This window comes from Malaclemys terrapin, chromosome 4 (assembly GCF_027887155.1).
Source record: "Malaclemys terrapin pileata isolate rMalTer1 chromosome 4, rMalTer1.hap1, whole genome shotgun sequence".
Taxonomy (NCBI): domain Eukaryota; kingdom Metazoa; phylum Chordata; order Testudines; family Emydidae; genus Malaclemys; species Malaclemys terrapin.
Genome location: NC_071508.1, coordinates 106,826,611 through 106,844,744, shown reverse-complemented (window position 1 = coordinate 106,844,744; position 18,134 = coordinate 106,826,611). Strand labels below are relative to the sequence as shown.

At 42.1% G+C, this 18,134-nt stretch overlaps 1 protein-coding gene across 1 annotated transcript in view; it reads left to right on the top strand.

Moving 5' to 3' along the window:
• BAZ1A (bromodomain adjacent to zinc finger domain 1A) overlaps positions 1-16,893 on the top strand; it is a 109,474-nt gene extending 92,581 nt beyond the window's left edge. Inside the window, exons 23-27 of the mRNA XM_054027108.1 lie at positions 30-256; positions 1,409-1,896; positions 13,202-13,347; positions 15,242-15,329; positions 15,899-16,893. Coding sequence (XP_053883083.1) covers positions 30-256; positions 1,409-1,896; positions 13,202-13,347; positions 15,242-15,329; positions 15,899-16,089 — 1,140 coding nt within the window. The 3' untranslated portion in view covers positions 16,090-16,893. The remainder of the gene's footprint in view (positions 1-29; positions 257-1,408; positions 1,897-13,201; positions 13,348-15,241; positions 15,330-15,898) is intronic.
• Positions 16,894-18,134: the final 1,241 nt, after the last annotated feature.

The following is an 18,134-nucleotide window of genomic DNA, read 5'->3' as shown; positions in this document are numbered from 1 at the left end:
CTCACTAATGCATATTTGTATATTACCAGGCCATTCCTGAAGGAGACTGGTTTTGTCCAGAGTGCCGACCTAAACAACGTTCTAGACGCCTCTCCTCTAGGCAGAGACCTTCTATGGAAAGTGATGAAGAGGCTTCAGAACAGTTTGAAGAGGAGGAGGAAGAGACTTACTATGAGGAAGTGGGACAAAGTGAGGAAGAGGATTATGAGGAAGAACAAGAGGAAGAAGATGAATCACAAGAGGAGGAAGAAATGAGGTAAGTCAGGGGCCATAAGAACTGTTACTTTTTAACACTATTATTCTAATGGATTAAGTGTGCTTAGTGCTCTACAAGACAGAAGTATGTGATCTTTGTCTCAAAGAGCTCACTGACTGAAAGAGTTGCAGACACTTCGGTCAGTGGTGACTATGGCCCTCAGCATTTGGTTTATTGGAGTTACGTGCATAAATATCCACTCCTAGGGATGAAAATACACTCTTATTAATGTGTATGTGAAAGAATACCACCTGCGGTCACTAATTATGGAGTGTCTGCTCATTCTCAAGCCACAAAGATATATTGGTATTTGGGAGAGGTGCTGTTCAGAAAATTAAATTCCCAAATTTCAGAGTTTGGGAGTTTCAAGGGAATAGATGGACATGGTGAGAACTGGATAGTAAAGAAAACAAAAAGGTTCTCTCCAAAGGGAGAATTCTAGGGGTGTGTAATAGGGCCAAGTAAACGTGCAGTTGGAAAAATCCAGTAAATTGGTTAATTTGTGTTACAAATCAAGAATGTATCTTCAAGGGCGCTTGTGACTCAGGGAACACTTTCTCTATAGTCATTTGCAATTGAGTATGAATTAGAGGAGTTGCATCCTATCCCCAAAAGTTGGGGTTTAATCGTTTGAGAGAACATACGTTTCCATGAGACCATCAACTGCCAAATAGTGTCCCTTGGATCTCCCTTCACTAATCTTGATCTTGTCTTGTGAGGGCATTATGGCAGACCCAAGGACTGGACAGGACTTTGTTAGAACCTGTCGTCTCTGCAGCTTATTTATGTGGGGATGGGATTCCTGTGTATTACTAGCAACAACTCTTTCCTCAAGAAACAAGGAGCCAGTTTAAAAAATAGAACCCAGGGGTCTCTCCAGGCAGCACATTTCTAATACCAAGCTGTTGGGCTGACTAGGCTTTTCAGAATCTTTTTACTACATGCTGCACAGAGCATTTGATTTTAGAGAACTCCACAGAGCAATGTTTAAGAGTGCTAGTTGGATGCCAGCTTCAGTGGAAGCCAATTTTCTATCTTGTTAAACAAATTAGGTACCAAATTAGAATCCCTGAGGAGAAGAGGGGTGTAGGAGTTTAGAACAGTTAGAAGTAGTGATTTGTACAATACTGCTATGTACTTACATTTTTACAGCCCTTCAAAACAAGGAAGACCACAAGTCAAACTTCCATTAAAAATGAGAGCAGCTAAACTTAACAACCCCTTTTCAAGTCGGAGCAGCCAGCGTCAGGCCAGTGGAAGATATGCTTCTCGGAGTCAGCAGAATACACCTAAGCAAATTGAATCTTTGTCGAAAGTTACTGGAAGGGGGATAAGAAAGATAAAGTCAGCCCCTCCATCAGTAACAAAACCTTCTTTAAGACTGAACAGCCGTACCACTCGTCAGAGTCAAGGCTCATTACGAGCAGATGTATTTGTGGAATTACTCAGTCCTCGAAGACGACGTAGAGGAAAGAAGACTGCAGATAGTACATCAGAGAACAGTCCTTCTCTTGGCTTCAGAATTGTTGCCACCACAGACTCACGTGAACGGCTTAGAAGATCTCCTCCAGTTTCTACACAGAAGTTTCCTCTTCAGGATAGTGAATCTAAGAGAAGAGGCAGGAAACGACAATCCACAGGTTAGAAAAGCTTTGCTAGGAAAAAGTTAAAGCTACTCCTTAGATGGTGGGTTGGGGGAAGGTTAGGGTTTTGAGGTGCTTATTGAGAAGTGGTTATATGGAAAAATTCTTACGATCTACAAGACAGTTCCATTGAAAATTAACCTGTTGCCACTACAAATTCCTGTCACTAATCCTTAAGTACTTTGAATTAACCTGTCAAACTGAGTGATCAGATCCATGGCACGAGGGTTAATTTAGTGTTTTCACTTAATGTGGGGTGCTTTCTAGTTAGTGAACTGTAAATCTGGAAGTGATGATAGACTGACCATGAGGGTACTCCATATGTAACTGCTAAAAGGCAAATACTAAATCTTTAATAAAGCAAATCCTAATAATAACCATCAAGTAAACCACGGAGGATACAGAAATAAAGGGACAATGAAGTTAGGAATATGGGTAACAAATAAAAAAGAGATTTAGCCTAGAAAAATGTACGCTGATAATGTTTGGAGAGACAATGCAAAACACTCAATGAGACAAATATTTGGAAAGCCACAATGCCACGAAAGACCTAGTATGTGATAGAAGACTGCAAATTAGCAAGAGTGGCAGTAAAAAATGCTAATATTTTGTGTTGCATTTTGTACCATTTTAAACCTTCATCTTTAGGTGTCTCTGCTTATCCTGTAGCTAAGAATTGCCAATACACCTCTACCCCAATATAACGCTGTCCTTGGGAGCCAAAAAATCTTACCACGTTCTAGGTAAAACCGCGTTATATAGAACTTGCTCTGATCCACCGGAGTGCGCAGCCCCGCCCCGCGGAGCGCTGCTTTACCGTGTTATATCCGAATTCGTGTTCTGTCGGGTCACATTATATCGGGGTAGAGGTGTACTCTGCTAGTCCTTCCTGATCAGAAAGCAGAGTAACTGTTCTCTGAATTAGTTGCATTTGTAGGATGGAAAAATGGTAGCTCACACAGTAAGAGAGGACTCTGCTATAACCCTATAGTAGATAAAGGCTTATATAGAGCATCTATGTATGAGTTGCTGTTTTGGGTTTTTTTAAACTGTATTCTTGGTTATACACACACTTTTTTAAAAGGTATATTTTTATACTGAGCTTGCTAGATTCCTCCTCTTTTATCCTAATGTGCCTGGACATGATCTTCATTAGGTCACTACTGACTTTGTACTGTATTTCAGCAAGGCTGTAGCACAGTTCAGATATGTGGCCTTGGTATACAGATGGGACTGAACCAAACTGTGAATTGATTGGGGGCTATTGTATTGAAACTGGGTCTCCCAAAATGAAAGCTGCTGGTCATACTGCCAGGGTATGACCGTGAGCAGATCAGCAGTGATTACAACAGGGCTCTGGGAATGAGGGTGAACGTGGTATTCTCATCAGTCCTGCTGGTTGAGGATAGGAGTTTGGGCAGGGATAGATGCATCCTGGAGATGAGTGCCTGGCTGCACAGATGTTGTTGACAGAAGGATTTTGGCTTCTTTGACCATGGTGGGATGCTGTTAGGGTCCACAGCAGTCCTCCTTCCCCAATCTCTTACCCTGATGAAGAAGGGGAAGAGCATCTTGAGTTGCTTACTCACTAACATAGTAAGGAGAGTTTTAAACTAGGTTAAAAGGAGGCAGGGTGACAAAACCCTACAGGTAAGTATGAAAAGGTGATCTTGGCAGAGGGCTGGAATTTGGGGGGTGGGGAATGGAAAATTACAATAGGTTCATAGGCTCAACAAGAGGGAAAACCAATGGGGGGAATCTCAACATCTTGTATGTAAGTATAGAAATGCAAGAAGTATGGGGAATAAACAGGAAGAACTGTAAGTCTTTGTATATAAGGAAAATCATGATGTAACATGCATCACAGAGACTTGGTGGGATAAACCTTATGACTGGAATATTAGTATAGAGCAGAGGTTCTCAAACTGGGGGGCAGAATGTATTCTGTGGGTGTGTGAGAAGCTTTGGGGGGTGGGGGGAATTACTGTACACATTTTACCCACAGCAATGAATAACTATTCTGATTCTTCCAGACATATCAGGTCCTCAGATGGCGCTGTGCATTTGATTTTAGATCAGTGATCCCCAAACTTCTCAGGGTCATGCCCTCCCTTATCCCTGTCTCTGCCCTCCCCTCTTGCCAGGGCCAGGAATGGAGCCTCAGTCCAAAGCCACTACTGGGCCACAGTTGGGGCCCAAGGCTGGGAGCGGAGTCTGGTGTGGGACTGCAGCTGGGGACAGGGCTGGAGCAGAGTGGGGCTGGGTGGTACTCCCTCCCCACCCCCACCCCTCATGGGGGCTGGCCTGGGCCCTGCCACGCCACCCCCCTCAACCCCGAACTTTCCCTCACACCTCCCTAGGGGGGTGTGCCCCACGGTTTGGGGACCAACTGTGCTTTAAATGGTGCATTTTGATGGATTTCGGTTAATCTTCCATAGCATTATACTAAGTCGTTGCCATCTGTACATGAATCTGTTTAATTGTAAGCATCAATCACAATCGCAGTTTTGCTTTTGCTCTTATTACAATGGATTGTTGGCTCTGTTTGAAGCAATGCCTTGCTGTTTTTAATATTTAGTAAGAGTTGCATGTTGTGGGTTTTTTTTGTATATGTATTTGTGTGGCGCAGGGGCATAAACTACTGGAGACACAAAGAATGGGGGCACATTCAAATAAGTTTGAGAACCCACTGATCTAGACAACATCATATTAAATCTACTCCTGACAAGAAGCCCAAACATCTGACTTGTGAAAAAATTCTTCCCAACGTCTACTAGCCTTCATTTCAGAATAGCAAATGATCAAGTGCTGTTGGCTAAGTATGACTATCTCATTCGGAATTCACAGACTCACAGCAGAACAGAGCTCATTTCCAGGCTCTGATTGAAGAGGGTAAATTGGTGGCCAGAACTGCACTTCTGCATCAGTGGTTGGTGCAGCAGACAGGCCATTGTGATGCATCATAAGTAAGGCTACGAGTCTGTCATGGATTCTGTGATTTTTTTTTATTTTTTTTTTATGACCTCTGCAACTTCAGCCCTGCACAGCAGGGTGAGCCCTGGGTGGCAGGGCTTGGGCTTCTGTGAATTACTGTTTATTGACTGCGATCTGTCAATGACTTTTACTAAAAAATAATCCTGACAAAAACTTAACCTAAACCATGAGTCATGATTTAGGTTCTTAGGGGATTCTCATGGAGGTCCAAAACATGGTGAAGGATTTACCTTTTTGATAATGCCCCTTTTTTTTTTTTTTTTCCCCCCCAAGGAAAAAACAGATGAGTCCTTACATACTTCCTTTTGGGGGCAAGAGTCCTTTAAAGTATCTCAGGCAGCCTTACAAACCTAAACGGGCATTTCAATGGTTTTATCACCAGTGGTCTTATCTCTTACAAGGAGGACACAAAGAATAGAGGAGTCTCGTTTCCCAGCACCTCCCAGGCCTACAGCACCATCTCACTCGAATCCCCCACTGAAAAGATATTTTTGATGGGAGCTCAAGAGATGTAAACTATTTATGATACTACCACTGCCCTATCCTCACATACTTTTCAGTGGCCATTTCACACTCTGTTTCCACAACTGAACTGCCATAACAGTCAAATGGATATTAGATATCTTCCATTACAGCTATATAGAGTTTATGTCCCTATCTCCTCCAAAATCCCCATCCCTGTTCCACCTTAGGGACCATTCTCATGAGGGGATTCTCTGGTAAGAAGAGTGGAATCCCTCCTCCAACAAGAAACAATAGAGCTTCAACACCAATGGACAGGTTTTTACTCTATCATTCCTAAAAAATGGGAGGTTGGAGACCTGTCCGTAATCTCCGTTATCTCAACTGCTTTATTCAGAAGCTGAGATTTCACATGGCCACTCTGGCATCAATAATCCCATCCCTGGAAAATGACATAGTTTGCAGCTCTTGATGTGAAGGATGCTTACTTTTATGTAGATATTCACCCCCACCCACAGGTATTTTCTCAGATTCATGGTGGGCTCTGACCACTTGCAATACACAGTGCTCCCAGTTAACCTCACAGCTGCCCCCGGGACCTTTACTAAGGTCTTTCTGGCAGTAGCAGTGCATTTCTGGTGAAGCCATTCCATCTTTTTCCTCTATTGACAGTTGGCTTCTAATTCCCAAGGTGCTTCAGGAAGCCTACAAGTCAACCTCATCAGTGCCTAGGAGTCAATGTGAATTTAGAAAAGTCTGTCCTTACTCTGATGCGGATTATATTCTAATACTTCAGTCATGGCAAGAGCTTATCTACCAAGGGACAGGTTTTGCACCATGAGCAACCTAATAGATCAGGTTATATGCACTCCTCAAGCTCCAGTCAGAACTTGTCTTTCCATCCTGGGGTACGGCTTCATGTGCTTGTTATCTCTGTCATGAGTGAGGGCCTGCCTCAGGGCAGACTGTCAGAAAACAGGGCAGACACCCCAAACTGGTGATGTGTTCTATAATTAATTAATTTCATCAAGCCAATGACAAATGTGAACCTTACCATGGAGTCACAGACAGTTCTTCGAGTTCTTGCTCATGTTGAGTTCATTGTAGGTGTTGGGCGCACCCAAGTGCACAGCTGTCAAGAGACTTTTGCCTTGGCGGTACCCATAGAACCAGCTGTGGCGCCCTCTGGAGTGCTGCGCCCTCTGGAGTGCCACACTCATGGTGCAGTATATCAGGCACCACCAACCGTGTACCCTCTCCGTTCATTCTTACTGCCCATGGTGGTCAGTTGGAGTGCCTCTGTCCCTTGCTTCATAAGCGGTCAGCGGTTTCTCATCTAGTTTAGCCTTGTGCTTTACCTGTAAATAGTTTTAATCGTTGTTAGTAGTTAAGTACCCATTAATTGTTTAGTTAGATAGTGTCCCAGTGGGGATTTTGCCTGAGGGGCATGCCCCGGTCTTCAAGTTTCAAGCCCTGCTCGTCGTATAACAGGCCTATGCCTGTTAGTGACCTGCACAAGAGTTGTCTACAGTGCCTCAGGGAAACCCATATAAACGAGCGCTGTCACATCTGCCAGAACTTTGCTCCCTTTGCGTCCGTGGATGGAAAAACTCCTTCGTGTACCAGACAAATTGGATTTTGTGATAAAATGATTACTTATACCAAAAATCACATCAGATCTATGTTGCTTCCAGTCCCAAGAGACCAGTCACTTACCCCAGATCAGTTGGAACGCTAGATCTTTCACCAAAGACAACGCTGGTAGCCAATTCTATAGTAAAATAACAAGGTTTATCAGCTAAGAAAAGGAAGTGAGAGTTATTGGGAGGTTAAAGCAGGTAAAATATGTGCACAAGGAGTCATAGTTTGTAAATTTATAATCCCAAATGGTGGCAGTACGTGATAAATTGCTAGTTTCCCAAAACTCTTTTCAGAATACCCAGATTATTTCTGAGGATCTCTGCTTTCTTCTGGTGCACTTCCCTGTAAAAGTCCAAACCGTCCAGAGATACAGGATCTTTCGTTGAATCCTTACTTATAGCTTCTTTACACAGAAAACAAGCTGGTAGGGTTTACTACTCAGGTAGGCTTTTCCTTTGACGGAGAATGAGGAATCCATTTGGGGCCTTTGACCTTCAATCATCACACACAGAGACTACTTATTTTGAAATGAGCACTTTTCATTTACATTCTACAAGGCTTCTTTCTCATTTGATAGGTTACTTAGTTGCAGGGATATATACAATGTAAATGTCTGCTACTACATTATAATGGGAAACAAATAAGTGAAAACAATGCAAGTAACATCCCACTTGTTTTTATTAACTTTAAACACCAAATACACTCTTATACATTTATCACTTTGATCTATACTAATATACAAGTGAATTGGCCTGAGGGCTCTGGCATGAGCTGGCATCTGGTCTGAATCTGTCATAATACCATTTGTCACACTCTACCTACATAGCCTTCAGGTGTGGCCCCAGACAACTATTCACCAACCAAACACAGTATGAATACCATGGTAACAATTCTTTCCAAATTAACATCTTCCTTGATATGGTGGAAGGTTCCTTATCACGTATGTGTGGGCATCCCCTTCCTACCATCCTTTCCAGACAAGATCATTTATAGACACTTCTCTTTGGCTGGAGAGCCCACATGGACAACCATATGGTGCAGGGCAATTAGACATCTCAAGAGACCAGGACACATATCAACCTTCTGGAATGCCAGGCAGCCTGAGAAGCTTGCAAGATTTTTCTCCAATTCCTCCAGTCCCACTATGTTCTGATGATGTCAGACAACATGGCAACTGTCTTTTACATCAACAAACGGGGGGTGGGAGGGGCAAGATCAATCCCCCTGTGTGTAGAAGCAGTCACCCTGTGGAACTGGTGTATCAGGAATTGAATCACTCTGTTGGCAGCTTATCTTCCAGGAACTCAGGATGGGTTGGCGGACACCCTCAGCAGGCCTTTTGCCATCAATCATGAGTGGGAATTGCATGATTCAGCCATAAATAGCATCTTCACTCAGTAGGAGACCAGCGACTGGGATGTATTCGCCTCCCAAACAAGCAAGAAATGCAATGTATACTTGGCGCTCTAGGACTATGCTCTCAGGGTGATGCTCTTTTTCTTGCCTGGTCAGTTCATCTGAGCTATGCCTTTCCTCCTTTGTTGCTCCTACCTCAGTTCTTACAGAAAATTAATCAGGACAGAGCACAAGTCATCCTCATTGCCCCCCAACTGACCCAGACAGTTTTGGTTCCCAAGTCTCGGACTGTTATCTTGTTCTCTGATCACCATTTAGTACTTTTGTGATCTCTTGGCCCAGGAGAAGGACAGGATCAAGCATCTCAACACTTATATGTTTTATCGTATGGCTTGGTTTTTTGCATATTAGTGCTCTGGAGATGTATAAATGATCCTTAATAACAGTAGCAAGGACTCCACTAGAAAATGCTGTTCAGCCAAGTGGAAGCATTTTTTCCATCTGGGTACAGAAGAAACTTTTGTATCTCTTGAGTCAGCAGATAGTCCAAAATGAGGGGAATATCTTCTTTCTCTCAACACAGCTGAGCTTTCCCTCAGTTCTATACAAGTCTACCTGGCAGCAATCAGTGCATGCTATCTATCCTCTGGTGATTATTCAGTGTTCACTCTCCGATTGACTACCAAATTTTTAAAGGGCCTAATTAGAAGTTTCCCACCACTAAGGAATCCTACTCCTCGTTGAGACTAAAATCTTTGTATTTTCAGTACTCATTAAGCCTCGCTTAGAACCATTAGCTTCCGTGTCTCTCATAGCCATTCGGAATGCAACTTCCATTGATATCACCTCAGCCAGAAGCATGGGTAAGCTAGGAACTCTAATGGCAAATCTGCCATACACTATATTCCATAAGGACAAAGTGTCTTTATTACTCTAAAATTCACCCCCAAAGTAGTTTTGACGTTTCACATGAAACGATCAATAGACTTACCTGTGTCCCCCCTCTCCCTGAAACAGCATGTGTCTGGAGAGGAGACTTCATTCCCTGACTTCTACCTGCGAAGGACAAAACCAATTAGAAAATCACCTAGATTGCTTGGTTTGGTTTGGTTTGGTTTGTTTGTTTGTTTGTTTGTTTCTCGCTACAGCAGAATGAGTCCGAGGTTAAGTGGCCATGTAGGTAGTATTGGATGTGGCCCACAATGGTAAATAGGTTGAAAACCAGTGGGTTATCCTCTAAGTCAGGGGTCTCAAACTCCCGGCCTGCGGGCCATCTGCAGCCGGTGAGCCTCCCCAATATGGCCCGGGGGGCTCCAGCAGTTTTGGGGCCGGGTTTCTCCAGTGGCCCCACCTGCCGCCCCCGGGCTCTCCCCCCTCAGGGGCCCCAGTAGCGCAGCAGAGCTGAGCAGTGGCTGCCAGCCCCTCTGGGGCTGTGCCTCCATGCACTGCCCCTGCCCTGAGTGCCCCTGTGGTCACAGTGCCTGGGGACAGAAGCGTGCAGAGGCCCCCCCAGCCTGCCTTGGAGCCCCAGGTAAGTGCTGCACCCCTGACCCCCTCCCAGAGCCTGCACCCCCTCCCCACATACCCCAGACCCCCTCCCCCACTCAAACTCCCTCCCAGAGCCCAACCTCTCACCCCTTCTGCACCCAAACTCCCTCCCAGAGCCTGCACCACAATTCCCTACCCCAGACCTCTCCCACCCAAACTCCGTCCCAGAGCCTTAGGCAGGTGGGGGGGTGAAGTTTGGGGGAGGGGGGCAGTTTCTGTGTGGCATGAGTGACATTGGCCTGTTGGGAAGATTTGAGGACTGGCACTGGCCCTAAGGTAAATTGAGTTTGAGACCTCTGTTCTAAGTGGATCTTGGGCTGTATCCTGCTTTGCTACCAGCTGCTGCATCTTCCTCCTCCTCATGGGTTGAGGCCTCATTCTGCAAGAGCACAAGCAGATTCAGTGGCATCGCTTCATAAAGTACCCATTTCTTGACACTTGCAGAACAGCTCCGTGGAGTTCCATACATATGTTTGCGCATCATTATGTTCGAGTGCAGAACTCCTCTACTGATTCATTCTTTGGGACGGTGGTTCTCCAAACAGCTCTGCCATTTATCTCCTCACACCCTCCTCCTACTTGAGTACTGCTTGTCAGTCACCATAGTGGAATACACATAGGGACCAGGTCTCAAAGAAGAAACTGTTACTTATAGTAACTGGAGGTTCTGTGGTCCCTATTGGTATTCCACTACTCACCCTCCCTCCTTCCCCTCTTCTTTGGATCTCTACTGTGGAAAAGGAGTTAATGAGAGCTGGCAGTTTCTTAAACAGTATTAAAGGCACTACATCAAACTATCCCTATGCAAAAGAAAGATAGGAAGAATAGTAAGAGGCCCGAAGAGCTCTTCAAGGACCTGAAACTTAAAAATGCATCCTACAAAACTTGGAAACATGGACAAATTGCTAAGGAATACAAAATAGCACAAGTATGTAGGGACAAAATCAGAAAGTGTACGGCACAAAATGAGTTACGTCTAGCAAGGAACATAAAAGGCAATAAGAATTGGTTCTATAAATAAGTCCTGAGCAAGAGAGAGACAAAAGAGAGTGTAGGTCCTCTGCATAGTGGTCAAACAGAGCTAATAATGGACAACACCAAGAACACTGAAGTGTTTAAATGCCTATTTTGTGTCAGTCTTTTAAAGAAGTTGTGACCTGATGCTTAACACAATTAATATTAACAACAAGGGAGACGGAACACAAGCCAATACAGGGAAGGAGCAGGCTACATAATAATTATTCAAATCATCAGGGCCTGATGAAATTTACCCTAGGTTACTTAATGAACTAGTTGGAACCATTTGCAGTTTCTTCGAGAACTCATGTAGGAGAGCTGAGGTCCCAGAGGACTAGAAAAGGGCAAAGACCATATTTATCTTTTTAAAGGGGTGGAACACAGAGGGGAATTATAGACTAGTCAGTCTAATTTTGATACCTGGAAAGATACTGGAACAAATTATTAAACAATCAAATTGCAAGCATCTAGAGGATAATAGGTGATCAGAAACAGCCAACATGGATTTGTGAAGAACAAATCATGTCAAACCCAATTTCCTTATTTGACGGGGTTACTGGCCTCGTCGATAGGGGACTCAGGGTCAAGCAGTAGGTAGACTTGTATTGATTTTAGTAAAGATTTTGACACAGTCCCCACATGTCATTCTCATAAACTAACTAGAGAAATGTGGTCTAGATTAAATTACTTTAAAGGAGGTGCACAACTGATTGAAAGATTGTACAAAGAGTAGCTATCAATGGTTCACTGTCAAACTGGGAAGATGTATCTAGTGGAGACCCACAGGGGTCAGTTCTGGGTCCCGTACTAGTCAATATTTTCACTGATGACTTGGATAATGGAATGGAGAGCATGCTTATAAAATTTGCAGATGACACCAAAGTGGGAGGGATTTCAAGCTCTTTGGAGGACAGGGTTAGAATTCAAAGCGACCTTGACAAATTGGAGAACTGGTGTGAAATCAACCAGATGAAATTCAATAAATACAAGTACTTCACTTAGGAAAGAAAAATCAATGTACAACTACAAAATGGGGAACAACTGGGCTGGGCAGTAGTACTGCTGAATAGGATCTGGGGAGTAATAGTTGATCACAAATTGAATGGTGATGCTTTTGTGGGGGATGAGGGGGGAAGCCTGTAATCACTCTGGGGTGTATTAATAGGAGTGTCATACATAAGATACGGGATGTTGTTGTTCCACTCTACTTGGCATTGGTGAGGCCTCAGCTGTACAAGTTTGGTACCATGCTTTAGGAAAGATGTGGACAAATTGGGTGAGTCCAGAGGAGAGCAACATAAAATGAAAAAGAATTTAGAAAACCTGACCTATGAGAAGATTTTGAAAAGTTGGGTATGTTTAGTCTTGAGAAAAGAAGACTGAAGGGGAACATAAGTCTTTAAATATGTTAAGAGCTATTACAAAGAGGAGGGTGCACAGTTGTTCTCAAGGTCCACTGAAGGTAGGACAAGTAGAGGGCTTAATCTGCAGCAAGGGAGATTTAGGTTAGATATTAAGAAATCCTTTCTAACTATAAGGATAGTTAAGTACTGGAATTGGGTTCCCAGGGAGGTTGTAGACTACCCATCATTGGAGGTTTTTAAGAACAGATGAGACAAACACCTGTCAGGAATGGTGCAGATGTAATTGGTCCTACTTCAGCATGGGGAATGGACTAAATGACCTCACAAGGTCCCCTCCAGCCTTACATTTCTATGATTCAACATTGTTTACAGAACCTTCATTATCAAACTTCTATATGATATTTAGCTGTAAATTGACTCCCAAAGTGAGTAGTGTGTGAGAGAGAGAGAGAGAGAGAGAACCCAAATGATCTTCGGTCTTTTATTGCCCTGATGAGCCACACATCCAAAGAAGTGAAGCAGAGCCCCATCTGCTTTCTTTATACTTTGGAAGAAGAAATTAAGTAGTAAAATCCATAGAGTTCCTGCCTCGTTTGCCAAACTTAGCTTTTCAAATCCACCTCCACTAGCTATGAATAAAGTCCACAGGATGGGGTAGCTGGGCAAAATAAAGCTAGCAGAAGTGTTACTAGTACATCTACATTTAAAACAGTATGAGGGTGGGAGTGGGAGAAATTTCCCACCCTTTGCTGAACAGACCGGCCTGCAAGAGAGCCCTACCTGATCTTGTACCTTCCCGCCCTCTACATCCCATTAGCTCTTGTTGTTACACATTCAGGGTTTTCATGTTTTATTAAATACTTAATATTGATGTGCCATTTTCTTTCTTTTTGTCAGTAATTTTGTGATCTATTTTTCAGATTCATCTCCTCACACCTCATTGAACAGGAGGAGTTCGGGTCGCCAGGGTGGAGTCCATGAACTGTCAGCTTTTGAACAACTTGTTGTGGAACTGGTACGACATGACGACAGTTGGCCTTTCATGAAACTGGTTTCCAAAGTCCAGGTATGCATTTCCCTGAAAGTCCTATGGGCTGGTACAGAAGAATGGTAAGACTATACTAGCATCACAGAATGCCTGTTCTCCTCAATCACATTGAAGCTGCTCCTGGTGCCTGGGGGTTGCTCTGGTATTACCAGATCTGGAATTTCTGTTCATGACCAACCTCTTACACAAAAACTTGAAACTGACAAGAGCAGGAATTATTAGGCAGCTGGAAGGAGTGATTTTAAGATTAAAGGGGTGGGGGGGAATCTCTATCTTCATAGAGAAGTGGGTTGGTGTGGACATTATAACCATTTACACACATGAATGAAGGGTATAAACATCAAAGAGAGAGGAGTTACTTAGATCAGGAACAAGTAGGGAGGGCAATATCTTGGAGTAATGGGATTAAAATAAGAAAATCTCTGGCTGAATTTGAGAAGAGCTTCTGGATGGGGAGCAGTATTAATCGTGACCTTCAGAAGAAAGTGGTAGAAGTTCCATTGCAGATACATTCAAACTAGACTAAGCAAAGCACTAGAGAAAAAGTCCCTTCTATGATTTGAAAAAGAAAAATCCACAGCTAATTACACTTTTAATTGTCTATGTAGTGCCAGAACAGATTAATTTAATTACTTGCTGCCTGTCAGTGTGCTGACCTGTATTTACAAATTCTGGATGCACTTAATGATTACTCTTTATAAATGCCAAGGAATGGATGATTTTACCCATCTGGTCTTCTTCACTGCTAATTCCTCCTGCAAATTCCCTAGCAAGTTGCACCCCAAGATGTATGTTCAGAAGAGAGCCCATAGCCAGATATAATTTGGCTCAAAATGTGTATGCATGTTTCTGAGTTTTCTTATCAGACAACCAAATTTGGGATCCAAATTGTCCCATAAACAAGACACCTTTTAAAAATTTCTTCTAGTCTGATTTGGGGGATGGGTACCTTGGAATGTGTGCTTGCACAGAATTCAAGGTTTGTGAGCCAAATGATCAGTGTCTGGGTTCAGTAATCCTCCTTCCCTTTGCTTCAATCATGTATGCATCTCTTATTTTGACTAACTGTGAGTGATTGACTGAGCGGCTGCTCTCTCATTGTCTGGCATCTGCATACAGTCTATCCTATATGCCACATAGAAATCTGCAGTGTCTCCTACCCTTCAAACAGGCCTAACTGGCATTTCAAGGAACAAAATAGTGCAAGTATGTGAGGAGTAATAGAGTGAAAACAGCCATCCCTCAGCATCAAGGGGCTTGTAATATTCTAAAAATAAGTACTACTACAAAATGAAAGGAGTTTGGAGATGCCTTAGAACTATAGAAATGTAGGGCTGGAAGGGACCTCAGGCGATCCCCAGCACTGAGGCAGGATTAAGTAAACCATCCCTGACTAGTATTTGTCCAAGCTGTTTTTTAAAATCTCCAATGATGGGGATTCTACAGTCTCCCTTGGAAGCCTATTCCAGTATAGTATATATTATGTAATATAAATTATTTTTGCATCTTAGCAAGTTTGAACAGCTCTAACACAAGTGTAAAGCTTATAAATTAAACCACTTTTTTTTTTTCTTAATTCCTCCATCAGATATTTATGCTTGGGGTTCTTTGCCCAATTTCTTTAACTTCTCTGAATGCATTATTGATTTGTTTTATATTTTGTGGTCTCTTGCTTGAACAACTTTAAAATTAAGTCAAAAAATTAATAGCTGAATTTCAGTAAATTCTGGGTGTCAATAAAAGGCCCGTTAAGAGTCTTTCCACTGTAACAGTAGAAAGTCCAAGTAAATGTGTGGCTTTCTGTGTATATCTTAACACCTAATTATTATGAATCGAATTTAAGTTTATTTATATTTTTACATAATAAAACGAATAGTAAATAAAATAGTGAATACTTTTTTTTTTTTTTTAGGTACCAGACTACTATGATATTATCAAAAAACCTATTGCCTTAAATATAATCCGTGAAAAAGTGAATAAATGTGAATACAAATTAGCATGTAAGTACTAATTACTGAAGTAATTAATTCTGTGATCTGTTCTTTACAGTTAGAGGTCTTAGCCCCTTAAAGAAGCAGAGCTGGTATGGGAGGATTTGAAAACTGGTATTTCTTCAAAAAAGCATTCTTAGAAATGTATGAACTGCTTTTTTCAGTGTAGTGATTGTGTTAGTAGTTGATAATGTTTTCACCCCTCAGCTCACAGAGAGTAATGCAGGTGAAATGTAACTAAAGTGAATGGTCATGGAGTTTCAATTACATTTTCAAGCCTTAGAGATGGTACCTGTTAAATAGGGTTGTGGCACATTGATGGGATACATACCAGAAAACTTCCATTTCCATTGCTTGAAGACAGAGGACTCTGACTGTAGGGTTGTTAATCTGACACTATACATACGCATTAAATTCACCCCATTTATTGGTGAAGATCTCTTTGTTAGCAACTCTTCTTTGCGAAGGGCAGCATCGTACTGAATTCTGTAGTGCCATACAGTATGCTTTACTTATACTATTATCTATGGTGGCCTGGCAAATGCACTAAACTCATTTCTTTAATTTTTATTTACCAGCTGAATTCATTGAAGACATTGAACTGATGTTTTCGAACTGCTTTGAGTACAACCCTCGTAATACAAGTGAAGCAAAAGCTGGAATAAGACTTCAGGCTTTTTTCCACGTTCAGGCTCAAAAGCTTGGACTCCCTATTGCATCTGGTAATGTGGACCATGCTGCTCCAGCTGCAAAGAAGTCACGAATTTAACCTCTTCCTTCCAAAGGATTTTTTTGAGGGAGCCTTTATATTCATGAAAATGAAACATTAAATCATGCAGTCATCATATCTGTATAAAGCAATAACACCAGTTTAACCACCTTGAAGTGTGGCCTGCACTATATTCTCAATTTAATATTAAGCACTCAGGAGAATGTAGGAAAGATTACCTTTGCTACAGTTTTATTTAGTGTCTAATAACTTTGATAGATGTATTGGATACAGTACTGGTTTACAGAGGTTTTGTACATTTTTAAGACATTCATGTGTCCAAATATCTTCCAGAAATATTTTTTCTGCGCCATATGACCTTGTTTTATCCTCTAGATTTTCTAGGAGCTGTGGTATTGTGAGGACTTTATCAACTCAGACAAAATCTTCTACTGTAGCACAGTTGAAGAAACTGTGTAAATATCTGAAACTCTGAGTACACCTTTTCAACACTACACATGAATGAGTACAATTGCATATCCTTTAAAGTACTGTACCAGTGCTGGCTGGAGGTATTCAGTCTGAGTTTATTAAGTAGATATTTATTTAGCATTCAAAGTAATTTGTGAATTTGTTTTGTATTTATAAAATTTGTATGTGGGGGGGATAAAAGTTCATTAACTTTTTTAATTTTTCTCCTGTGTTTTGTTTATTCCTCTAACTTCCTGATGATCAATTGATAAAATAATACCCTCTCCTCTTGCTGGCAGTTCTTTAAGCAACAAGTAACTTGCAGGACTGTATTATAAGTTTCTATGTACAACTTTCTAAGTGTACAAATAAAATGATACATTTTTCAAAGTATTCTGAGCTTCTGAAGTTACTTTAGTCTGCCATCCTTATGCAGTCCATGGTCCCAGTGTTTTCAGGTGGGAAGCTGCTTGTGTGAGAACAGCAAGATTTGACTATGATGAAAATTTACCTTAAAATAGCATAACAATCTTAAATTATTCTTAAATATTTCTAGCAGTCTTGAACATAAGCAAATTCCAGCATCTTATCCCATCTCTTGTATGCTATTCTACACCAAGTTGTTGATGCAAATGCCTTGAGAATATAGGTAGAACTGTGTGATACCCTATTGATCAGCTTTTTATTCTCTTAAATAATATAAAACTTTGTAATGTTTAGTTAGCCAAAATCTTGAAAACGGTCCTGAAATCCTTTTGCTTATTCTCTAATAGGAAAAAATGAAATTAAGTTTGGAATTAAATATATACTTTTAAAATTGAACTGGGATGGTGACTTTAAACACTGGCATAAACCAGGAAGGAGTTTTTAAAGCACTATTTTTCAAGCTGGGGATACACCACACCACATGAGCCAGGAATGGCATGAGGCAGAGAAGAGCAGTGGGTAGATCTGGAATCATGCAATTTTTCCCATACCATCTATGCACACTGCAAACATGCATCAATGGCTCCAGATAAAGCAGAGGGGATGGTTCTTTGGAAGCTGCACACCTTCCCTCCCTGTTGTGGTGGTGGTCCTTAATGTAGCTAGCGATGGAAGAATCCTTCACATAGCTGCAGGCTCAGACAGCAATTTGCCATCTCAAGTTAATTTTTCTGCTTTTGTGGTGCTTGACCCCCACAGACCCTGCTTTCCATGGAAGTTCTGTGTTCACACACCAAGGGCAAACACACTGCCTATGGCATGGCCCATGCAGGCAGCCATCTCAAAGAATCACAGTTACTAAGGAAAGTAACTACACTCTGTAAACCAAGGAGTCCCAGGCCAAAATAGCTCAGAAGTGTGTATTATGCTCACAAACAGGGAAGAATTAGTAGGGGAAGCAAAAGTGGATGGGAACCTGGGAGGCAGTGACCATGAGATAGTCGAGTTCAGGATCCTGACACCAGGAAGAAAGGAGAGCAGCAGAATACGGACCCTGGACTTCAGAAAAGCAGACTTTGACTCCCTCAGGGAACAGATGGGCAGGATCCCCTGGGAGAATAACATGAAGGGCAAAGGGGTGCAGGAGAGCTAGCTGTATTTTAAAGAATCCTTATTGCGGTTGCAGGAACAAACCATCCCGATGTGTA